Source organism: Mobula hypostoma, chromosome 25 (assembly GCF_963921235.1).
Source record: "Mobula hypostoma chromosome 25, sMobHyp1.1, whole genome shotgun sequence".
In the NCBI taxonomy this organism is placed as follows: Eukaryota; Metazoa; Chordata; class Chondrichthyes; order Myliobatiformes; family Myliobatidae; genus Mobula; species Mobula hypostoma.
In genome coordinates this window covers 14,052,054-14,078,355 of record NC_086121.1, presented here as the reverse complement: position 1 = coordinate 14,078,355, position 26,302 = coordinate 14,052,054, and the positions used below count along the sequence as shown (strand labels likewise).

Genomic DNA, 26,302 nt, shown 5'->3' with positions numbered 1-26,302 from the left:
AGAGGTTCAGTTGTTGTTCATACAAAATATCAGATTGGGGAAGAAATGTAATCTAAATATCTTTGACCATGGAATTATTGTTGGGGCCAGACAGGGTGGTTTGAGTATCTCAGAGACTGTTGATCTCTTCGGATTTTCACATATCGCAGTCTCTAGAGTTTACAGAGAAGGCTACAAAAAAACAAAAACAATTTAATGAGTGGCATCTCTGTGGATGTAAATGCCTCGTTATTGAGAGAGGTCAGATGAGAATGGCCAGACTGATTCAAGCCGACAGGAAGGCGACAGTAGCTCAAATAACCATGTATTACAACAGTGGTGTGCAGAAGAGCATCTCCTTGAGAGTTGAACGTTGGAGTGGATGGACTACAGCAGCAGAGGACCACACCAGGTTCCACTTCTATACCTAATAAAATAGCCACCGAGTTTTCTAGCTGTGTATATAGGGCACTGATATGCAAGGTGTTTCTTCATAAGATATAGGTAGCAACTTTGAATGACCGGTACCAGGATGTCTGATTTGTGTTTTTATCAGTTGGGGAAATTATCAAACTGAATTTAATAATTTGATCCATTCATGCAGGCAGTTTGTGTCCAGTACCGTCTGATAATCCGTGATGCACACACCTTGCAAGTCCTGCACTTGTATACATGTTTGGACCAGATTCAGTATGTCGAGTGGTCAGCAGATTCCCTCTTCCTCTTGTGTGCCATGTACAAGCGTGGTCTCGTGCAGGTAATTTGCATCTATTAATATTTCTATTCAGAAGGCTTTTCATGTCCATTTATATTCTTCAACAGGAAGGATTATCGTATGCCATGTATTTTTCTAAGATGTGGACTCCAGTTCATGTATTCACTAAGAATGAAGAGAAATGTATAGAGAAGTAGGAATGAGGGTAACTCATTCAGGTTCTGGTCATGACCTAGTCTGAATATTTCCTTTCTATTCTGCAGTATGCTCAGGGCATCTGGAAATATAGCTATTATGCATTTAGTAGTTCTGATATTAGATTTAAATGCTTTGGGATGTTGAATAGTGAATATTTTGTGTATGTTAAATATACACAATATTGAACCATGAACTTTAAATATATAATGAATATTATATTTAATATAAATGGTATTTAAAATTTAATATTGAAATACCATATTAAATATTTAAATACCATATTTAACACTGGAATTTTATCAGTGTTGCACAAAGATTGAGGACAATCTGCTGGACTTGCTGCAAATTAGTTGGGAATATTGCTGAAAGAAAATTTGAGGCCTCAATTTGGCAGAGCCGGTTTTTTTTTGCATACTTTATTAGCCTTGGTTCATTAGTAGTTCTTTCTTCTCCTGAATCAGCAGTTGTGTTCAAACTGAACTTCAGAGATCATTAGCCTTAACGTACAATAATACTGATTAGATTAAATACTGGACTGTTGAAGATGGTATTTTATGAATAAGAAGTTTTATCTCTCAGATCACCATCATCATTATGTACTGTGTCATATGATGTGGGCAATCATAGTCTTCTGACTGTGATTGTTCTTGGCACATTTTTCTACAGAAGTGCTTTGCCATTGCCCTCTTCTGGGCAGTGTCTTTACAAGACAAGTGACCCCAGCCATTATCAATACTCTTCAGAGATTGTCTGCCTGGTATCAGTGGTTGCATAACCAGGACTTGTGATGTGCACCAGCTACTTATGTTGCCATCCACCACCTCCCCCCCATGGTTTCAGTAAGTCTGATCGGGGGGTAGGGGGGACTAAGCAGGTGCTACGTCTTGCCCTGCAGGCTTGTTGCGGGAAGGAGTGCCTTACACCTTCTTTGGTAGAGACCTATCATCACCCCACCACCTAGATCTCCCAGATGACACTATTTAAAGAAGAGTAGAGATGTGGGATGGCTTTCGTGGGTGCAATACAAGTGTGTTTGGTTCTGCTAATATCTCCATTATACTTTAGCTGACATCAGCGTCTTAAAAACCTGCAACGTGCACCAATAAAAAGACCAAGGGCAATGGGCATTTGGGAACACCACCCTCTGCATGTTTCCCTCAAAGTTGCACTCAATGTTGACTTGGAAAAATGTTACTACGACTTCATTGTTGGCATATCTCCCTGTATGATTCAATTTAATCGGGAAGAAGATAATGGATAGTTTTAATCTTAATATCAGATCGCTACCTTTTGTTTCTTTCTGCCCCATCCACATTTCTCTGTTTTTTTTTCCCCCTTTAATGCCCTCCTCTAATTTAGTTTGTCAATAACGCTTACCTTTTCTATTCTCCCAAACCAGAAACCACTAAGTTGCAGTCAATGTTATTTTCCTTCCTGTCTCTGTTAGCTGTTAATACTGGATTATTAGTCATAGTCATACTTTATTTCTGCTAAGTGCTGACTTTTCTACAAAATTGATTCTGTTTTATTCACGTGTGCTTGAATCCATTGTCTTTCTTCAGTACTGCATCTCAACTTTTTGAATGTGGAGTTGCTTCCAAAATCTGTGCCCATCATTTCCATCTTCAAGTTAGAATCTCTCATCAGGTTTCTGTTCCTTTCATAATTCATCCTCCTACAACTTTCAATAAAACTTAAATTATAAATTAACCATCGCTGTGATAGATTCATTCTCATCCTTTCTGCAGAATTATGACACCTAAAGGAAGATGCAAATTTAGTTTCCAGGTATAGAATCTATTTCTAGTCTCCCGCCCCCCTCCCCCCACAGAATGACAGCCATTTAAATTGGAAGTAGTTTGAATGATGTGAGGTGAGAGTAGGAAATTGTTGTAGTTTTCTTTCTTAAAAGATTCTCTTAGAATGTACCTTTCTCACAAAGTCTTTAGACCTCTGATGCAATATCTCCTTGTGTGATCACAAATATAATGTACAACATTACTGGTACAGTGAAAATTCTTAGCAACTTTTCATGTGTAATTTAACTTGATTAGTGTTTTACTTCTGTGGTGAATGGTGGACCGTTTTTAATGTATATGACCTGATACACTCAGATGTAAAGAGTAGAAATCTGGAGCAGTACGTTATTAGCACTGTTAGAGTTCCAAATGCTCAGTTTCAGAAAGTGAACAGTTTAGTACACACTTGAACCTGTAATGATACCATCCATAACTCCTGAGTTTGTCATCAGGACAAGATCTTTTTAAGCCAGTTAGTATGCTGAAAAATGTGTGTGAGATTTATGCCCATTGTTTATTGAAAATGGACTGAAACAAATATAAGCATTGTTTCAGATTCAATTATTAGAAATGCATACATTGAATCATACAGTGAAATGCGTCATTTGCATTAACAAACAACATAACCTAAGTATGTGTTGGGGTCTGCCAGTAAGTGTTGCCATACTTTCTGGTGCCAACATAGCATGCCCCGCAATGTCCAACAGAATAACACAACCAGCAACAATAACAGCAAAACAAATCCCTTTCCCACCCTCCTACTCACACACACACACAGATAGGTGTCCAACCACAGGGCAAGCTGCCTCTGGAGTCCTTGGCTCCGAATTCCCAGTCTCACAGACATTGGATCTCTAAATGTCCAATACTAGTCCAGACTTGCAGACATTGGGCCTCTGACTTCCAAGCATGACAACCCAGGGGCTTTGAGCCTCGACTGCTGGACTTGCGGTCTTTGGGCTTCGGGGTTCAACTTCCGGTATTGACCCCAAGATTCGCTAATCATAGGGCTTTGAACTGTGAACCTCATCCTCTGGACTCCAATCCTGGAATTTGCCAACCTAGGAGGGTGGTCACCAGCCCTCATGCCTCCTGCCCCCAGAGACCTCTGACCCCGGGTCTCACCAACCAGGGTGGTTGGTCCAGCCCTTGTCCTTGGCAACTGCTGGCCTTGGTCCCTGATCATAGGGATCACTGGTCTTTGTCCTTAACACCTGCCGGACCCACACCTAGCTCACTGTGCTATCCTCAAAACCATCCTTACAAACCTGAAAAAAACAACCAAGCCTGAAGCACAACCTCAATGGTCACTCAGCTCAGTGCCATCTTGAAATAAGTGGAAAATGGATTCCTTGTCAATAGTGTATGTTTCAGTTGGATGAGAGAAGTGCCACTTGGTATAATAAGCCATCATTCACTTAATGTCTCCTTTTTGTCAATCCATTTAAAGTACTTAGGCTATGATTATACATTACCTGTTAATGATTTAAATCTACTTTTTAAAATCTAATTGTATTCTCAGTGATATGTTGTAGTGCAACATCAATTTGCTAAGTTAGACATGCAGGATAAAATCAATTAGAAAACTTGGATTTACTGAACAAAATATTGTGTAAATTTGTAACATTTGACAAGTTTGCACGCTTGTTAAGAATGTGTAATCAAAGTAATGCTAAATGTATTTCTAAAATTGACTAGAATTAACATTGTTCCAGAATAGACATTTTGAAATAATCTTGCCCTTTCCCAATAACTGCTGGGACAGTTCCGTGTGGTGGAATATGATCCCACAAGTACAAGTGCCCATTTACTGCCTCACAAAGTTCTTGTTCTTCTTGTGTGAGGTTTGACAGCAGTAATGCCAAAGGGAGATAACCTGTAGAAAGTATGCCAAAGCTCTACATAATTTCTTCTCTGCGTAATTGTTTCACATACTTCTATAAAATGATTGATTAAATGGCAATGTAGGATGTAGCAAGGAAAGGAATTACAGTGCAGAATATTAAATTGCTTCATCTGATTTTATTGATTTTGATTTTTGCTGCAGAAATTGCATCACCAGGCAGTGATTTGCAGGTTGTTAGAATGACTTAGAACTGCTACTTTAATATAGGTTTTACTCTGGCAATTCGGCAGGTATTGATTATAAATATATCTAGAGGTAATGGTTGCAAATAGAGGCAAGAGGGATGGGGTGTGAATAAAGAACAAAGTAAAAGCTTGTTTAAAACAGTTTTTTTTTCACCACAGCTATCTTATGCAAAATCCACACTTCAAGCTATATTGCAAATATTGCATTTTGTAAATTTAGATAACTGTCATATTAATCTCATCCATTACTGAGTATAAGCTCCTCATCTGTTGTTCATTAGTCAGTAAACAAAGCTGCAAATCATCAATATTTGCTGTAAATCATAAGGGAAGGATCAAAGGAAAGATCATAGTTACCTTTGCAGAGGTATCCAGCGCCAGTCTTTCATGCTTTAGCTTGCTTTCTAAATACTAGACTTCGGAAATGTTTTTTATGTAGCACTTCTCTCTGCCTCTTGAACTGAATGAAGAGTACTAGCTGTTCTATGACAGATTGTTTCCAATGTCTGTATTCACATTTGTGGCTCTTCTAAAAACAGGTCTGGTCCTTGGAGCAGCCTGATTGGCACTGCAAGATTGATGAGGGATCTGCTGGGCTACTGGCCTCACGTTGGAGTCCTGATGGACGTCATATTCTCAATACTACAGAGTTCCATGTAAGTAAGGCTAATGACCCCACAGACAGCCTCAACTGTTGCTGTCTGTAGCCTTGTGCTGAAATAGGACTCGAGTCTTAGCAGTTGTTAGCTACCACTTGCTCTGCTAATCCTGTGCAATATGTTGGTGTGAGGGAGTTAAAAAGCTGTCCAGTGATGGAATTCAGACACAATAATAAACTGATAATGAAGCCTGAATTAAGTACTTTAGACTGTAAAAATGTATGTAATTTGTTTTCTCTATTTCAATTATTCTGCCATCATTTTCAGAAATGCCGATAGACTACAACACAACACGTATGCTTTTAAAAATTGGTGTTATTCTAATATTTGAGTTTGAATATGCAAGTGAAGTTCAGAGAATTAGTGTCATGTCACAACTTTTTCTTAATGGTATGATCCATGGAACTTATATTTTATTGTCAAATAAAATAGTGTTACATATAGTGCAAATTCAACATGGGCCAGTGCCCTCAGCAGCTTCGCATTTTCCAGAACTACGTTTCATCTAGACTTAAGCCCCACTCCAGACCCCTAATATCAATACACTGGCTCTTGCTACCCACTGCCTCTCCACTCAAATATCTCAAATTTATATTTCTCACTCCTTCATTATTCTCTCCCATTAACACTTATTTTAGCCCATAATTAACCAATTTATTCCAGCCTGCCTTTCTTAACTAACCCTTTCCTCTAACCCCTCCCTCCACAAAATTCCTCCATGTAGATTATTATTGTCTTTTTGTATTGTGTTTTGCATAGAAGCAAATATGTCTTGATCAAATTATGCAGGGCTTTCATGGGACTGCTTGAGTATTGTGCAGTCTTGAGCTGATTAAACTTGCCAAGAAGGTTATCCTGGTTAGGGAACTAGAGGTTGATGTCTCAAGACATTCAGGAGAAGATTTTTATGAGTGTGGTGAATCTGTGGAAGTCTTAATCAGAAAGCCATGGAGGCCAATTCACTTAATATGTTTATGAAACATTTCAGAACAGAGCATTAAGGGATATGAAGAAGAAGCAGGAATATTGGATCAAGTTACAGGATCATTCGCAATGATATTGAATACTGGAGCAGATTAAAAGGACTGAATGGTCAATCATTTAAGTTTATCTCTGCTTATCATTACTTCACCTTGTTTAGTCATACTTGCATACATTTTGGATTGGGTGTTCCTGAACTAGAGGTTTGCCATTTTAGAACACCTATCTTCCTCATATTCATGGTGCCTATCCAGACATCTTTTAAAAGCCTCTAACGTATTTGCCTGTACCGCCATACCAGGCCTTGCATTCCAGGCATCCAGCACTCTGAGTATAAAAAAAACTTAACCCCTCACATCCCCTTTGAAGTTACCCCCTCTCACCTATAATGCATGCCCTCTGGTATTCGACATTTCTACCCTGGGGAAAACAATATTCCCTGTCTACTCTAAGTCTCTCATAAGCATATAAACCTCTATCAGATCTCCCCCTCAGTCTCTGCCACTGCAAAGAAAACAACCCAAGTTTGTCCAGTCTCTCGTCCTCTAAACCAGGCAGCATCCTAGTAAACCTCTTCTGCACCCTCTCCAAAGCCTTAACATCCTTCCTGTAGTGAAGTGACCAGAACTGTATGTAACTTTATTTGTGACGTCATGAGAATCAATGAATTGTAATCATGGGTTGTATTACTTTGCTAAATTCATATTGTGGTAATATGAGATCTTGTTTTGAATGATGCAATTATAAATGGTGATTCATGTCTGAAAATTCATAGACCATTGCCCCTACATCATATCCTAAAACAAGCATTACGCACAGCATTCTGATAACCTTGCGTCAATATATTAGACCTAACTGGTTTGTGACTATTTTAGCTTAATCTAATAGTTTTAACACCTTTTATTTTAATGCCTGCTTAATTAAGTCCTTTCTATTAGTTGTGTTCTCTTCCGTCTCCTGGCCTGACCATTTCAAAAGTTTCCAAGTATAGCTGAAATGGGATGACAAGTGACTTTCCTACCAGGAATTGGCAAGGGTTTTGGGGGGGGCAGGGGGTGAAAGATTATTTGCTGAATTTTGACCAATCCACAGTAATATTAGAAAAAATATCCTGTTAAATGAAGGATTTGATAATAGTATTAAATATTTCATTATTTAGCTATATGGCTCTTTGCTGCTTCATTCTTGTTACAGGTTCTTCCTTTTGTGGGGGTGATTCCAGAAGCGCCAGGCGCTAGTATAATCTTACCCTTTTTTTTTGTTGTTGGGCCAACACAATGATTACCTGGCAGAGCTCTGGACATGAACAATGGGACTTGAGCAGTGAAACTTACTGTTAAGCACCTCTGCTACTGTCCTAGTTGATGTCAAGTGCAACATTGATCTTTTCTTGTATATTCTGAGTTGCATGCATTTAAGCTTGTGGTGCATCATAAAGGCTGGGTTAACATGTCTTGAGACCTGCCATCTCCTGCAGCCGTATAATGCTCTGCATATAATTACTGTCAATGTTGGTTAAGTTACATACTGACTTTACCAAGTAAGCCATTAGGATAGTATATTTTTCAAAAGAATTTTAAGTTATTTCGAAACTGAACATTGATTTAAGAATTGTGTTGGTACAAAGTTAACTTGTAGAAAGCATCAACAAAGTTAACTTATAGAAAACAATGCAGTGTTCTTGCACCCTCTAAATCAAAGCAAATAGAATTGAAATGATATAGGAAGTGCATTTAAAGTCGTTCAGTTAAACGTTTTATGTTGTGGAATGGTCACTGTGTAATTCAGTAAAATCCCATGCTGACAGACATGGCTGGGAAAAGAGACCTCCTGACTGAGCAGTCTGGTTTACTAATGGAAGGTTATTTGAGCTTTTTATAATTGTTATTTTGTACGGTGGTTACCAGCATAGCACCTGTCGGAATGCTTCAGCAGCAGTCATTGGTGTCATTCAGCCCCGAGGTATATTAGCTTCTTGCGTTATTGACGGATATTACAAGCTCAAGATGTATTTTGGACAAGGCAGACAGTCTCATTTTGGAAAGAAAGTCATGTATATAGAAGTGTTCATGTTCCTTTCAGGACATCCTAAAGTGCTTTGCTGCCACTGAGGAACTTTTTAAAGAGTTGTCACTGATTAAGATAGGAAATGCCCATTGGAAATTCCGATACGTAACAATGTAATTATGACTTGATAATTTATCTTTGAATTTATTGCAACATGTGTATGATATTGTCGCTCTGCAAAAGCTTGAAAGGGTTTTTGCTTTGGAATGAACTGTTAGAAAGAGAACTTGGCGCAGTTTCCCATATTCCTTAAGTTACAGGCATAGGAGTCTATCCTGTCTCTCAGGCCAACCCCATAACCTCACTTATTTTCTTATAACTTATTCCTGAAAGGAACATAGCATATCTTTTGGGCTGGTGGGCAGGAGGAAATGGAGAGCCGGGGAAAATTTACAGACTTGTAAACACCACACAGACGTACAAGTGGTCAGAAATTAACCCTAATCACCAGCACTGTGAGACAGCTGCACAACCAGCAGTGCTACTTTGCTGTCCACTTGACAAAAATCTAAATATAATTGACATTTTATATTCAAATTTTCAATTAAAACACCAGCCCCCGACTTTCTGCCTTTTGAGGTTCACCTGTTTTACCTTCACTGTACTCTTTAACTGTAACACTGCATTTTGCTTCCTGTTACTGTTTTCCCTTTTGTGCTTTTTCTGTGTATTTGCTTGGATTGAACTGTCTGGATGGCATGAAAAAGCAAAGCTATTCACTGTACCTCGGTACATGGAAGAATTAAAAAAAAAACATTTTTAAAATTTGTATAGTAACAATTTTCCAACTTCCATCTTAAATAACACTGCACCATAGTTTGTTCTTCAGAACTAACAATTGTATAACACAATAGTAGTGTGAATCTTTTAAATTTTCTGCCCTAAAAAGTGGTGGAGACGTTCATTGTCTACTGCCCTCACAGTGTGGATATACAAAGCAATACAGTGAGTTAAACAATTTCTCAAAAATCACCTGAGATGGAAGTTTCCTTCGGTGTTTTTAATGACATCTTGTAGAACTGGAGAAAGTTAAGTAAAATGCATATTAAATTCAAGGCAAGATTGCGGCTCGCCTGAATATACTAATACTGTCAATTATTCTCTTAATCAGTATTAATCAAGGTAATACATAAACACAACTCTCCATCACTATGCCGTGTAAACAGAAGTAAATTTGTGGCACAACGAAATCTTAATGATGAATGATAAACGTAATACTTCTTTCAAAATATATCTACTAAATGTTCACCGATATTAACAAAAACTTGAGGCTCACAGATGTTGCTGTCTCAAGGACAAGTAAAGAGAGAATGGAGTCTTTTCATTCTGTACTTCAAAACAAAATCCAAATTAATCCGCGCAGAAATTTATATACACATATATACACACAGTACATAAAAACTGCTTGCGTACTGGAAGTGATGAACTGAACTGCATACGAAATGAGCGCATCTCCAGAGGCCAGAGCACATTAGATATATTCAAGGTGGGGACAGAAAATCTTCTTAAACCAAAAAGGAGCTGATGGGTATTAAGGAGACCCAAGGTTGGTGGAATGGCATTATTATTATTATCATTGTTATAATGTAAATTAGGAAGTGCAAAACTATGTGAAATGGTAATAGAGCTGCTAATTTATGGCCACCAGGTAAAGACCAACTTCATTTAAATGAGTTATTCTGGGATTTCCATTTGTAATTTGGAGAGTTGTATTTCTTTGCTCATTGCTTTTTCTCTGCAAGTAGATAACCATTTGGCTGACTTTAATTAAAGTTTGAAGCTTAATCCTTCCTTGATTATGATGGTTGAAGTTGGCATTCTTTAAATGGCACTAGGTCAAGCTATCTTGAGTTACCATGTTTAGACAATGTCAGCAACTTGTATTCTATTTTAAAAGTGGCTATACAGTATAGTGGCACAATTCAGGATCACTTTCTCTTGTGAAACAACAGCTGAGAGCTGTACAGCTGGAACTAAAATGCCTTTTGTGTTCAGTTTTTAAACATTTTTAAAAAATCCTTAATATCTTACAACATTAAGACATCTTTGAATTTAATCAGCTTGTAAGTAAGAGGTATAATTTTGAGTTTTCTTGTGGTATATTACCAGCCAAACATTATTTTGGGCCTCTCTCCTCTTCCCCCAATGTGCGCATGCATGCATTTCACGTGCACACCTTGCTCACCTCTCATGGAGCTGCTGATACTACTGGTGAAGAGGTTCCATAGGCCAAAGTTGTTTGGTCAGTCAGTAACATTAGTAAATTGCTGAAATTTTTATACTAGGCAAGGCAAGGGATGGTCACGATTTAGGCTTTATCCACTGTGCATTATACCAGTATAGTCCACCAAACATTTTTGGACCAAGTATTGTCTATCGTTTTGTGCTGCTTCCAAAACCAACTAATTGGTGGAGATTGGTCCACTTGACCTATCTTAGGAATCAACTTTGCAGTACATTTTGGTTCATTACTATCTTTATGTGCAGCCATTTGTGGAGAGGAGTTGAAGTGTAACTGCCTAGTGTTGATTTTATTAAAACTATTGCTGCTTTGTGTTGCCAGCATTGTAACAAGAAAATCTCCACAAAGCTACAATATTCCATGTGTTTTATAGATTGTTTTAAGGTAAATAGAAATATGTGCTACAAATTAAATTGTGGGAGGACTTTTAAGTATGTGCTGGCAGAAGATTTTTAAGAACAGTTTGGTAACTCAGCTGGTTACAGAATTTTAGGTTTTTTTTATTACTTCTGCATCAGATAATGACACATACAGTATTCAGTTGAATGAGAGAGAGTTTTTGTCTGAAAGCTTGGCCTGCCACTTTTTTTTTCCTTCTACCCCATTCCCTATCTCAAGATTTAGGGATAACCTGCAACACTCTTCATAAAAGTTGAACTGACTTGTTATAATGCTCCTATATTTAGAACTGTCCAGCATTTGTATTTAGGTTAAATATCACATTAGGGTTACCACATGAGCAGTGTGCTGAAAATTAAGTTTTTGCACAGAATTTTGTAATTTCTTCAGATGGGATTGTTATTCATTGTAGAAATGTAGTCAGCAAGCCTGCATAGATCAATTTCTGAAGGATTGCAGTTAAGTTGGAGTCCCTGCATTCTTACTTGCTGCAGCAATGAAATAAATGTTTATCTATCTTGACAGCTGAGAATCACCGTCTGGTCGTTGTGCACCAAATCTGTATCTTATATCAAGTATCCCAAAGCCTGTCAGCATGGTAAGTAGAGGAACAATGTTGGTTCAAAGGATGACATAAGAAGTGTTAATCTTGTGGAATTAAGGACAAATGTAAACACTTCATAGTTTGTTTATACTTCAGTCCAGGATGTATGTATGATATTTTTTATTATTTATTGGGCCTTTCCTAATCCTATTTAGTGTATGAAGGTTGGCTATTGTTCATTATTCTTTCAGGAAGTTCTGGAATTGTACTGTAGATGTTAGAGAAAGTGAATATAAAGGAACTTCCTAGAGAATCCTCGTGTACATATTCAAAGTAGGTATAAAGGACACTTCAAGTGGATTGTAGTTTTTTCCACCATGCAACTTTTGATCTTAAACGGGCTGCTTTCTTAAGATGAGTTTCCTCAGGAGGAATGATTGAATATCTACCTGTTTGGACCACTGCATGCCTGTCTTAGAGGCTGTAGTAATGTGGAATTGAAGGAATGGGGAGGAGGAAAGAATCAACATGGTCCAAATAGCTGAGGAGGAGAAATAAGCGAAATTTAGATTGATTAACCTAACTGTACATTGGAATCCTTACCATCACTGCTCACTTTTAGCTGAAACCAACCATCCTTTGGTCTCCTATCTGACCAGAGAATAATTGTAAAATACCAGTCTTTACCACCAGGTGACTGTAAATACATACTGAATATCTTCAGCTTTGAATAGTTAGGTAGCAGTGAAACCAGCTGCTTGATCCAACTATCCTGCCATTTATGCTCCTGATAACTATATCATTATATCATTCTCTTCCTTTCTGCTTCAAGTTCTTGGTTTATATTTTAATGTTTCTGGACAATCACCCCAAGTATTCCATGTCAGAGAGTATTCAGTATTCTTGAGTTTCAGGCAGTTTCTCCTGGATTCCTTCGTGACTGTTGTATTTAAGGTCTGTACTCTGATCACATCATGTAACATCATCTTTCCAAGTACTCTATCAAGCCTTTGTGTTTTAGAGTAAGTTTGGATCACCTTGAGGAAAATGTCAACTTATCAATCTTCTTTATTGACAATGTGCTGCTTAAGAACGAACATAGTTATTACCTCCTTTAAGGAAAATTCACATGTATGTTACCATCCGCAGGTTTTTGACAAATTCTCAGAAGACAAATGTTTTTGTTTTCTATTTGAACCATTGTAGTTTATAACAATGAGGAATAGATTTTTGCATTGCTATAATTTGAAACTTCAAGTCATGTTAATTTGAGTAGGTCCAAAAAGAATTTAAAAATACAAGTTTGAAGTAATCTTCAAGTATCAACTGTAGTTTGTTAGCTAAACTGATCTGTGATGCTGTTGATGCATGATAATTGGTTTTGGAATCCCAGAACTAGGGTACATAGCTAAGTAGGGATGACACCCAAGAATGAATGTGAGTAATTTGCCTAACTGGCAGGTACCCAGTTTGACATGATTCTGGGAAGACCATATAATCTCAGGAACATGCACCTGGAAATGCCTGGTTAACTTTCTGGACTAATGTGAAGTAGTCTTTGAATGCTATTGTGTTGAATTCTTTTTGGTATGTGAGGGGATCTATTTTGCATTTGCATAATATTATTGAGTTTATAAACACTTGTTTTAAATGATATTAAAAGTTCTTTTAAAAGCTGTGATTAAAACATTCAGTTCTAACAAAGCTTTCGTGTAGTTGTAGCTAATAATGGTGATTGGGTTTTAGGAATTTTGTGCATGTAATTGCATAAAACCTTAAGATTTTGGCAATCTAATAAAAGGCATGCATTAAATTTTTGTTTATGATCTTCAGGGGTGGATTTCACTAAGGATGGCCGCTACATGGCACTGGCCGAGAGAAGGGACTGCAAGGATTACATAAGTATCTTTGTGTGCAGTGAGCTGCAGCTGCTGAGGGTAATTAACTTCATTTATAAAAGCACACACGTTATTCCTTATTAAGAGATGTATGACCCGGTCCTAATTTTTGCTTCTTGTGCACTGTTCTGGAAATATCAGGTAAAATTGTTCCAGGTTTTAAGTTCAAATTTTCTACACTTATAAAATTGAAATTTTTCCAAGTGCAAGATCATTGGCAACTGGAAGAAAAGTGTTTCTAAAAAAAAGTCCATTAAGATAAACATTAGTAGTGCTAGAAAATAGAATGTCTTTGTTACTCTTTGTGATTTTCAGCCAGACCATAGTCATAGAGTTTGAATCATGTACAGATAGATTAAGTAGGAGTGACACTGTTATCCCTCATACTCCAAATAAATCAAATCGTATTGTGCCGGTAGGAAATTTCTGATTAATGCCTTTCAGCAATCTGAATTTTGTTATTTTCCCGTACTTAAACTCTGGAACAACCTAAGTTTCTACCTTAATCTGGATTGAGTTTAAACAATATTTAGATTTAAGCTATTATGCAATTTGCCACATAATGGAGCAATTTAGTTGTCTGCATCACTTTCCTGTGCTGCACCTCCCAGCAGCTTCATTTCACAAATAGTAAAATCATGGGATCTGAATATAACATAATTCTGGCATTACCTTCTTGTATTTTTGTAAATGGTATTAAGTAAGTATCTGTTCAAAGTCAGCTTTACTGAAATTAATGTCGTAAATGCCTTCACTTTTATTATTAAGCTTTTGTGTGTAATTTCAGCATTTTGAAACTCTGACTCAGGACCTAGCTGGTATTGAATTTTCACCGAATGGCTGTGTGTTGGCAGTCTGGGATTCCTGTTTGGAAGTGAGTAACTCCTCTGAGGGGTGGAGGGGTGCAGTTCAAATATTTGATAACTGTCAAATAGCATGAAACGTTACTTCCCTTAAAATAACTGAATGTTTTGCAGTAAATTTGGGATAAAGTTTACCAGTCAACAGGAAATGGTTAACATGGAGTTCTTGGCCTTTTAATAGAACAGAATTTGAAATGTTAAAATCACACCAACATGTAGTCCATTTGGCCATAAGACATAAGAGCAGAATTATGTCATTCAGCCAATTGAGTCTGGTCTGGCGTTCAATCATGGCCGATTATCTTCACTCCCAACCCATTCTCCTGCCTTCTCTGCATAATCTTTGATGCCCTTACTGGTCAAGAACCTATCAACCTCCACTTTAAATATACCCAATAACTTGACCTCCATAGCCGTCTGTGGCAATTAATTCCACAGATTCACCACCCTCTGGCTTAAGAAACTCCTCCTCATCTCTGATTTAGAGAGCCATCTTTCTATTCGAGGCTGTGCCCTCTGGTCCTAGACTCTCTCACTATCCTCTCCATGTCTAGTCTAGCCCAGCCTTTAATATTCAGTGGGTTTCAAGCAAATTCTCTTATTCTTCTAAACTCCAAAGCCATCAAGTTCAAAATGGGAGAGCTTGCATTGAGATATCCTCAAGTATCAGCCCTGATTCAGTGACAACATACTTACCTCTGAACAAGTAGATTATGGGTATCATCACTGTACTGAAACATCAAACAAAAGGTATGTCAATGCTTCCAAGTGGATATTAGCAGCTACTATTGAAGAAAAAGAAGTTCTGATGTTTTGATCAACATTTATCCCTTCAACTAAAATCATTTTTAAACCCACTTCCAAATAATTTAGTGTGCCTTTTGATGGAACTTTTTGAAATTATCTGATACATCGGTGATAATAGCTTTCAAAGAATTTCATTGGCTTTGAAATATTAGCATTGTCAATGATCCCTCCCATCTGACAATCAGGCAGGAGGTACTGTAGCATTAGATTGTTAGAAATAGCTTTCTCCTCCAGGTCATGAATCTCCAGAACTCCCTGGCACCATCCACATCTCATCGTGTATGAAGCAGCAGTAGTATATACTGCTGACTGTTTGACTAGTGTCATAAATGCATTTTATTACTTGTTAATTTATTTGTGGTAATATTATCTTTGTGTGTGAGTTATATATACTGTGTTGTGCACCTTGGTCCAGAGGAACATTGTTTCATTTAGATTACGAGAACACTCAGTCCTCTTCTATTGTCACTTAGAAATGCATACATGCATTAAGAAATGATACAATGTTTCTCCGGAGTGATATCACAGAAAACAGGACAAACCAAAGACTAACACTGACAGAACCACATAATTATAAGATATAGTTACAGCAATGCAAAGCAGTACCATAATTTGATGAAGAACAAACCATGGGCACGGTAAAAAAAAAATCTCAAAGCCTCTGAGTCGATCGACTCCCGAGTTCCCGATAGCAGGCGGCAAAAGGGAGAAACTCCCTGCCATAAACCTCCAGGCACCGTCAACTGGCCGATGCCTTGGAAGCAGCCGATCACAGCCGACACTGAGTCCATACATCCGAAAACTTCAAGCCTCCGACCGGCCCCTCCGATATAGCCTCCTGAGCGCCATCCTCTGCCGAGTGCCTTCAACCTAGCCCCGGCCGCTGAAACAAGCAAAGCCGAGGATTTCGGGGCCTTCAGCTTCGGAGATTCTGGTTACCACACAGTAGCAGCAGCAGTGGCAGTGAAGCAGGCATTTCAGAAGTTTTCCAGATGTTCCTCTGTACTCTCACATCCGTCTCCATCAAATCAGAATTGTGCACAGTCCCCTACTTGACAGATAACAGATATTCATCACCGGAGAGGCCGTGCGTGCTGCCGTTGCGCCGCCATCTTCTCCTCCCTTAAAATATATGCCTAAATATATTTAGCGGCATATATGCAAGTTCAAAGTAAATGTATTATCAAAGTATATACATGTCACCATACACAACCCTGAGATTCATTTTCTTAGGGCATACTCAATAAATCCATGATAGAATAATAACGATTATAGAATCAATAAAGACCACACCAACTTGGGCATCCAACTCATGTTCAAAAGATAAACTGTGTAAGTACAAAAACTAAATAATAATAAATAAGTAATAAATATTGGGAACATGAGATGAAGGATCCTAGAAAGTGAATCCATAGGTTGTGAGAACATTCAGGAATGGGTAGAGTGAAGTTGTATGGTTGATGACAATAAACTTGAACTTGAATTGGCTGTAAAATGATTTGAATGTACAGAAGATCTAAAATATGGCAGAGAGATGCAAGATGGTTTTTACTTAAACATTAATGACGAAGTGTAGGAATTGGCAGAACGAACTCAAGTTTCTGAGTACTGACTTCCCCTCTGCCACTCTCGACTCTTAAATGAAATTCCTTTTGATTTCTTACACACTTCAATATGTAGAATTGCTTTGATTAGTTTTTTGTACCTCACCCCACACATTTGCCACCCTCAATACTGAGTAATATCTTTTTTGGTCCTTCCAGTATAAAGTCCTCTTATACTCATTGGATGGGCGCTTGCTGTCCACATACAGTGCATACCAGTGGTCTCTTGGTGTGAAATCTGTTGCATGGAGTCCGAGCAGCCAGTTTCTGGCCATTGGCAGCTATGATGAAAAGGTAAGAGATGTGAAATAGAAAGTTAATAGCCAACTAACAAATCTTGTCAGAAATCGGTGAAAGCAAATAAATGTCAACAAACATTTTCAGAGAGGACTCTTAGTGGTAATATTACCTTTGTTGTCTGTGAGTTGTATGTACTGTGTTTTGGTCCAAAGGAATGTTGTTTCATTTGACGGTATATATGTAGTTCAAAGTAAAATGATCAAAGTACATATATGTCACCATATAATATAACAAACCCACCCACTGGACTTCACAAGGGACATAACGAGACAAAAATTGATGCAGAACTAAATGTTATTTGGGACTGTGGCTTTAAGAAGTGTTGCTGAAAGCTTTGACAACAAGGTGACTTTCTAGCAAAGTCTTAGAGAGGTGGAAAGGTCTCCTGAGAGAAATTACAGAACATTTGGCTTAGATGGATTATGATGGGAAATCATAATCAAAATTTATACATTAAAGCAAAATATGCAGCAACAGTTATGGAGGGAGAGGTGGAAAAAAGCTAGTTATCAAGTTTGCAGATCATACGAAGATTGGTGAAGGGGCTGGTAGTGTTGAGGAAACAGGTGGGATGCAGAAGGACTTAGACAGATTAGGAGAATGTGCAAGAAAGTGGCAAATGAAATACAATGTTGGAAAATGCATGGTCATGCACTTTGGTAGTAGAAATAAATGTGCAGACTATTTTCTAAATGGGGAGAAAATCCAAAAATCTGAGATGCAAAGGGACTTGGGAGGCCTCGTGCAGAACACCCTAAAGCTTAATTTGCAGGTCGAGTGGATGGTGAGGAAGGCAAATGCCATGTTAGCATTCATTTCAAGAGGTCTAGAATACAAGAGCAAGGATGTGATGCTGAGGCTTTATAAGACATTGGTGAGGCTTCGCCTTGAGTATTGTGAACAGTTTTGTCCAACTTTTGCTAAGATAAAGAGCCCCTCTTTTGAGAATTTTTGACCTTAATTATTCTGAAATATTCTATGTGAATTTTGTTATTTAAAGAAATTTTAATTATAATGATCTCACAATGAATTAGGTAAGAATTTTAAATCATGTGACCTGGAGAATGATTGTGGAATTGGAACATCTTCCAATTATCAAAGATTCTAAAAGTGTAAGTAAGTGGTTCTTTCTAAATTAGGGTGGGAGTGGGTTATTTGAAATGAAAGAACAATGTTTGAGTTGAAAAAGCTGCTGCTTTTGAATGTTTGAACAATTTTCTGCAGATACTCCAGTGTTTTAGTGGTACTCTAGCATTATAAATGTTAAGTGGTTGGGCATTAAACTAAATCCCATATGCCTGTTCAAGAGACCTTAAACATTCCCTGACACTTTCAAAATAAGAGAAAGGAGTTCTTTGGTTAATTTGATTAAAGTTTATTCCACGGCCAAAGTCACCAAAAAATGAAATTTACCTTATATTATCTATGTTTATCAATAATGTAGAATGATAACTGGACTTGGCAACATCATTAAAATTCATTAGATCTTATTAAGAACTTTAAGATGCTTGATATTCAAGTAATTAGTATTTATCAGTCCATGAAGGTAATTTGTGATGAATGTTAAGTAGAGTTTAAGTTCTGTAACAAATAACATAGCCAAATTGTTACTGAAATATTTGTAAGCTGGAGAGGTAATTATTCCAGTACTGGACTATATTGCATTATAGTCCATCTGAATAAGTAGACAAGATCAGCAATCAGAATGGTGAAAGTCAAATGTATACAAATGTTCTTCATTTGCTTCCTTATGCAATTGAGACTTTCTCCCATGTTCTAAGTCTGCTTTTTTCATGGTTCGGAATGATGGGGGGAAAAGAATAACGTATTTAAGTCAGTGTGGAACAATATTAGAAAAGGTAGACTACCTGTTCCATAGAAGTTTGGGAGATTCTGTTTTGAATTTCTCCCACTCTGGGTGAAATTGCAAAATATTAAATCACTGCATTAACCAAAACAGCCAACTCAGTACAAAAGAAGATAATTTGGAATCTGAAGCTGTAATTAGCTAAGTACTGGAATACTACATCCTTGCATGACCATGGGCATGGCAGTCTCCATGCTTACCCCAATCGCTTGGTAGCCTCCGTGTATGTTGTACTTTCTTAGTTATCTTCAGTTGCAGGTAAGAAAAGCAAGCATAAGAGATTATTGCTGTGGCAGTTTCTAACTCCCCCCTCTCTGCTTATAGGTTATATATAAGGAGGTTGAAAGTCGCCCAGACATTGCTGCTGGAGTTTTGTCACTTCCTCCACTTGCAACTGGAGCAAGTTCCTTGTTCAGCTCAGAAAGTAAATGTAAGTAATAGTATACAATTAGTTTATTTTTAAGTTCATAGAGATGGTTTGGGGACAGAGATGGGAGGTGCAGGTCAGGTTAGGGTTTAGGGTCAAAGATGTGGGGAGGTTAGAAGGCATGCCTTTGCTCCAGGCTCCATGTTTGAAGTCCAGTAATGTGTGCAGGTGACGAAGGACATCTGGAGTCTCGGCCTCCACTACACTGTGGAAGGCCAGCTACGTGGGCTGGTGATGAAGGACATCTGTGGATGTTAGTTGAGCCCGGTGGGTGAGTTCAAGCAGGAGGCATGAGGGCCAGTCCATTGGCGAGCCTGTAGTTCGGGGTCCTGCCATCAACTAGTCCAGCAGTCGATACCAAAGATCGTAAGTCAAACCCTAATAGCTGAGGCCTTGAGCCCTGACAAGTTGGAGGACTGTCCAAGTGTGTTGTTGGGAGGGGAGGAGAGGGGCTTGTTTTGTTATGTTGTGTGTTGTTCTGCTGAGCACTGTGGATGTGCTGAGTTGGCGCCAGAAGGTGTAGTGACATTTGTGGGCAGCCTTAGGTCATTGATACAAACGTTTGCGTTTTGACGTACATGTGATAAATAAATCTGAATCTTGTTACTTATCTATTTTCATCATTAATGTGTTACCCATGAAATGTTCATTGTTACTATTTCTTCATACTGCCTACTGTCTCTGAAAGGAAGTGCACAGAAATTTCTCCATAAGAACATAGTTTGTTGATTTAGCAGATGGGAAATTGCACTTGGTGGATTGAACCTGATCTGTTCAGGCCCAGAATTTGTTATTCTATTTATGGCAGATAGCAAAAAGCCTACTTCATATCTCTAATCCCCACCAGCTAGCCCAGGAGGCTGTGATTTTATTGGAGCATTCCTATTGATTGCTCAGTTCATTCAGCACAATTAAGAAATTGTATCAGTAAGGTTCCAATTACTTGGGCTCAGCTTCGCACTTACTTTGCAGAGTGTCATTGCCTCCATAGATGTGACTCAATCTGCTGAGTTCTTCCAACAGTTTGTTTCTTCTTACTTGAGATTCCAGCATCTGTAATCTTGTTTTGACCCACTTTCTGTGCCTTGTCTTTAGCTGTAAAGTTTTTAAATTGGTCTGCAGTTTTAAACTTGTAAATATAGCAATGAGATATTTCCTCTTTGGTTTTCTGACAGAAGGTCAAGCAAATTAAGTAAATGTGTTTAAAACGTTATTCCCCTTCCACACTTGCTCGCACTCCAACAGAATCTTGTAAAGCAATTTAAGCTAAATTTAGTTTAACTTTTCTAAGCACTGTTGTGAGGTAAAACCAAATATGTACAGTATGTGAAAGTGAATATACACTCCTGGAATACATCTGATTTTTAGATAATCACAGCCCACCAGCTGTTACTTCACACAATTTCACAACCATATTCAGCCCACACAATCTTTATTTGGAAAAACAGAAGCTTGGTGAATTGATCTTTTTCGAGCGTTCTTCCTTTTTTGACATGCAAATCTGCATCGAACAAATAAACTCCTTTGCCTGCAGGTTGTTGTATTAGTTAAACTCTTCTCAAATTCTATTGCCTCTAAATAAGGAGGCCTTTGTGAATGTGTGGCCCAAGTAAAAGTATGACTGTTAGTATAGTATACCCAATTCTTTTCTCTTGAGGATCATTTTGTCATAATAAATCACTGTCCCACAGTTAATCTGTACATTCAGCAAATGACCAGACTTGAAGGACCAAAACAAGCTTGTTCAAACTTGCATACTGAAAGCCATTTTCAGGTTTGAGTGCCGAGTTGGTAGATTGAAGGGCCTGTTTCTGTGCAGTATGTCACTATGACTGGTATTTCTGAGTGCATGATATTATTGTACAGAGCCCAGTGCTCATGTGCAATAAAATCATGTATCGTCAGACATAAGGGTTAATTTTTCTCCTTTGGACACCTAAACCTCCTACTGAGTTCAAACTCCACCTTCTCACTTACTAATGCTGAAGCTGTCAGCTCCCTTCTGTATTATGCATGCAGTTCAAATCTCAGTGTCTCTTTCAAATCTCCCCAATCCGAATGCTAACATGCTTTTTAGTATTTACTTCCAAGAATAGCTGTGGTATCAGAAATTTTTGAGCTTGTGGGAAGTAAAATATCCAAGTCAGATTTGTTTAGTGAGTAGAAATGTTGTCATTCTAGTACTTCAAAAGATCCCAAAACAAAACTTCACTTTTCCTGTGGTAATTTGCAGGGCTCATTGTCATATTTAGTTAAAACACTACATTTATCTTTCTCTTACTGATTCTTTCTTTTCAGATGAGATTTGCCAGCCTCCAGTTCAAGTCCCAATAGTGAAGCCTGATCCAGATCGCGCAAATCCTAAACTGGGTGTTGGGATGATTGCCTTCAGTCCAGACAACCGTTTCTTGGCAACCAGAAATGGTATGTTAGTAGGAGCAATATGGTGGGTTAAAAATCATTTTAGTAGACTTTAAGACTTGATCTGCAATTAGGAATGGCAGTTTGAATTGGTGTGCATATTTAGTTTTCTAAATTGTGTTTGAAAGTAGTACTGACCTTGCAGGGAATGTGCAGAATGGTGTAAAATGCACACATTCAGTTGTGTTTGTAATTAGCAGCATATGGATGGAGGCAGGCACCTCTAGCAAGAGAAAAGGCTGAAGTGAAAATGCCCTCGGAGTCTTCTGTCATTTTATTTTAGTGTTTGTTCACTACAGTGCGTGAAGCTGCCTCTGTAGTTTTTTTCCTAAGCAGTCTGTGCCTTTGTTTGGAATAATGCTAAGGGAGTTAATTTGCTGTACATTTTTTTTTGCTGGACTAAATTGTTCCCTGCTGTTGAACTTTTGTTAAGTTTAATTTTTGAGAATTGTGTCATTTATTGTGGTCAGCACACTCACCATATGATGTAAAATATCTCTACACAGGAAGCAGTGCTTTCAGTTATGTTTTATATGAAGCAACAGTTGTTTTTGTTTTACTTTGCATTTGATGAACTCTTGGCTGGAAGATGTGTTAAATTCTGGAACTTTTAACATTTTCATTCCTTACTATAACCTGCAGTCAATGTAGCATTTTTGGATGCTCAACTAAAGCTTTGGCAAAATGTATTCCTTAGAATTCCTCCCTTTACAAATGACTACATTTAATACTTAGTATGATTGATAATAGGATATTTTTAATGTACTTTTGTTTACCACTTTCTTTGTAGGCTAACTTAAAAAGAATCATTGGAATCTTGATAATCCTCGTTTGTAACATTATGTTCCCTTTTTTATTAATTGTAACAAATAACAGGATAGTTCACTTATCCTGTCTTTTTCTCCTGTACAAGATAACATGCCAAATACTGTGTGGATATGGGATGCTCAGAGGCTGAAGCAATTTGTGGTTTTGGAACAAATATCTGCTGTGAGATCCTTCCAGTGGGACCCACGTAGAGCCCGGTTGGCCATCTGTACTGGCAGCAACAAAGTCTACCTGTGGTCTCCTGCAGGGTGTCTATCTGTGCAAGTACCAGCTGAAGGTAAAGATAGAGGCACTGAAGAGTCTAAAGACTTCTGAATGTATATTTTGTGCTTTCTTAACTAGTACTACTTTTCCCTTGATATCTTTCTAAAATCTGAACTCTTTCTGCAGGAAGTTTCCAGGTTTTATCACTGCAATGGCATCCCAGTGGAGACTCCTTAATTCTAATGAGTAAGGATCAAATGTGTGTGTGTTATCTGGAACCTGAAGATGCAAGTTAACAATCTGCTCCTAAGAAATGAAAGTACAAGTTCACACTGGTTCTGCCATGTGTCAAGGGCATTGTGGACCCTGAAACACTACCAGCTCCTTATGAAATGGAAATTAAAATGTGAAAAATATTCTTCTACTATTTTTAGGTACCAAAGCTATTTTAAAAAAATAATAGTACATATTCTATGAATTCAGCAAAACTCAAATCTTGACTGAAATATTTTTCTGTTTGACATTGGTTCCTTGTAAATTGGTCAACATTTCCCTCATGATAAATTGCTCAGTTTTCCTTGGAAAGATGTCTGCTTATTGATTGAAGAAAAGGTGAAGTTGCTTGAAAAAAAAACTCCCAAATTGTGTAACAAAAAAAATTTGGGTTTTGTTATAAAAGTTGACTAATTAAAAGTCTTTATTGATCTTGGCACATCTCATGCAAGTGAAAGGCACTATGTAAATATTCTTCCAACAGGAGAGTTGTATATAGTTTCTCAAAGATGCAAACATCATTTATGGGTGTTTTAGGCAACTATCAATGTAAAATTGTAGATCTTTCTTGTTATATTCATTAAAATATGGCTGCATTTGTCTCAGGGTTGCAGCTGGACATTTTGCCATGTGCCATGACATTGTTTTAAAATTCTGCATATTGTAAACCTTGATTGTGTAATTTCACTGTCTTAAGTTACTCGTTCTTATGAACTAAGTGACTTAAAATTGTTTTTGTTTCATTTTATGCTGCTGTAATGTTGAATTAATATTAAGCTATCATGGAAACAGGCAGCACAGAAGGCCATTTTGTTCCATTGTACTGAATAGTGTATATTCTGCTGCATCCTAACTAAGTGGTGGAGACCACTAGTACACTGCCTGAAACATTATGTTTTATTCATTGATCCAACAGGAATGATCTGATTTAAGTTTTAAAAAAGTAAAAGCTGAGTTCATATTGAAATGCCAAGAACTGACTTCACCCTGCTGCTTTTCTACTTAATTTTAATACATTATTAACCCTAACCAATATATTTTCTAGAGTTTAATGCTGTTAACTATCACATGTTGTGCAGTTAAGTTTATATTTTCTGCACAAGCTTCGCACATTTGTAAACTAGTTTGCTGATAACTTAAAAGTCCTTGCATGGCATAGAAAAATTAGCCATATGAAACAAATTGGTATGTCTATTGTACAAACTTCGTCTTCATTTGTTGTGTATATAAAGATCAGTTAATGACATACTATGGAATCATTCAATCTTGCGTGTAAGTTTTTGTAGAATTTGATTTAAATAAAATTTACATTTTTCCATTATTATGCAATATTATAAAATTATTTAGGCTATTGGTGGAGGTTTGGAATTTTGCTAGGGTTTAGGGAGTAATACGAAATGTTAATTTAAGCTTTTAATCTAAGGTGGTTTGAATTATTCCCAGTTGCATCTCTCAATCTGTTCAATGATTCAGAACAATGTTAAGCTTGGCTTGTGTGAAGCTTCCTTGTCATAATTTGTTAGAAAATATAATCTAAACAAATGGCATGTTAAGAGAACAGCTGGGAATGCAATAGAGATGAAAATTATCTGCACAACAGGATCACCTGCTTTTCCCTTCAATGAAAGCTAATGGTTCAATTGATAATCTACATTCCAAAACTTAATTTGAATGTACTGTCATTTCAATATGGACTCATGAATTATCCTGTTGTTGAATGCATTGAAGTCCAAAAAAATCTACTGTTCTATCCTAAAGATATTCAATGGGCCAAATTCTGCTCTTAATTCCTGTTCAAATTTCTTTGAAATGTTACTGTACCTGCCTCAACCACTCCCACCTTAAACCTATTTTTGATTCCTTTCTCCTGGGGAAAGTACTGTGCACATTTACTCTATGCATCTCATGATTAACCTATTGAATATTGAAAGTCATAAATCGAGGAGTATACATGGTGGAGTCTGGGAGGCACAACCTCAGAAAAGAAGGTGGCCCTTTTAGAACAGATGGAGGAATTTACTTAACCTTTGAAATTCATTCCTGCAGACTACTGAGAAAGTCAAGTCATTAGGTATATTTAAAGCAGAGGTAGATAGGTTCTCGATTAGTAAGGGCAGCAAAGGTTATGGGGAAAAGGCAAGGAAATGGGATTGAGCGAGATGATAAATCAGCTATGATGGAATGGTGAAGCAGACTTGATGGGCCAATTGGCTGAATTCTGCTGTCTTGTGCTCTCCAGCTGAGACTTCCTCAAAGTAAAAATAACATTGTCAGAAAATTTCCTCATTCTTCTGCTGTTATACTGACCCTGCTAACAATATTTTAAATATACCACTGAGTAATTGATTCTAACAATTTTCTGATAATATTATGCTATTTGGCCTATAGTTACCTGCTTTTCACCTCCATTTTTGAAAAAGGATAATAACTACATACAATATTTCACATTTAATAGCTTTATTAATATTTGATAGCTTCAAAATACAAAACACTGGAATACAGATGATGCATTATTCTACTTAAATTATCTTTTCAATTGCTTGTATCTGGTGGATTAACAACAATTTAAGTTTAGTGTGAATGTAGTTTGCAAATATGCCACTTTCTTTACTATGAGACGTTGAACTAATGTGTTTATAAGTTAATGTTAAGCAGGAAGGTCAATAACTCCCATTTCTGCTTTATAGGAGTTGTTGTAATGCCATAGGCTAGGATAATTCGGTGAAGGTCAGTGGTGCCAAATACTAGACCATGCATTTACCTAACAATGAAATATTATTGCTTTAATATTGTGAAAGTTTTCTTTACCTTATTGAGTGGTCTGGTGATGGTTGTGGGCATTTGTTTGTCATTGTATTCACATCTATATGGTTTACCATGCCCATTCAACAACAATTTGCTCATTAATCCTGTAATAGGAGACTAAATATATGTAATTTTCATCTCTTGAAGGGGCTAATCAAGCACTTCCTTAAGAGAGTCACATTTATTCCAATGCTAACTCAACTAATTAGAAGTTTAATGATTTGAAAAATTTCAAAGGCACAATTGAGCGGTGATTTCTTTTCTAGTCAGGGTACTGAAATTGCACTTCAGTTCATTTAATTTAGTGACAGTGCAGCATTGGCCCTTCAGG

General features: G+C 37.4%; 1 protein-coding gene across 2 annotated transcripts in view; it reads left to right on the top strand.

Annotated features, from left to right (window-relative positions):
• wrap73 (WD repeat containing, antisense to TP73) overlaps positions 1-26,235 on the top strand; it is a 30,373-nt gene extending 4,138 nt beyond the window's left edge. Inside the window, exons 2-12 of one of the 2 annotated variants that reach the window (XM_063033471.1) lie at positions 584-736; positions 5,322-5,438; positions 11,656-11,728; positions 13,508-13,611; positions 14,360-14,446; positions 17,006-17,140; positions 18,181-18,258; positions 19,338-19,443; positions 21,739-21,864; positions 22,775-22,966; positions 23,080-26,235. In XM_063033471.1, the coding sequence (XP_062889541.1) occupies positions 584-736; positions 5,322-5,438; positions 11,656-11,728; positions 13,508-13,611; positions 14,360-14,446; positions 17,006-17,140; positions 18,181-18,258; positions 19,338-19,443; positions 21,739-21,864; positions 22,775-22,966; positions 23,080-23,189 (1,281 nt within the window). In that variant the 3' untranslated portion in view covers positions 23,190-26,235. The remainder of the gene's footprint in view (positions 1-583; positions 737-5,321; positions 5,439-11,655; positions 11,729-13,507; positions 13,612-14,359; positions 14,447-17,005; positions 17,141-18,180; positions 18,259-19,337; positions 19,444-21,738; positions 21,865-22,774; positions 22,967-23,079) is intronic. The other variant, XM_063033473.1, reaches the window with a different exon arrangement.
• The last annotated feature ends 67 nt before the right edge of the window (positions 26,236-26,302 follow it).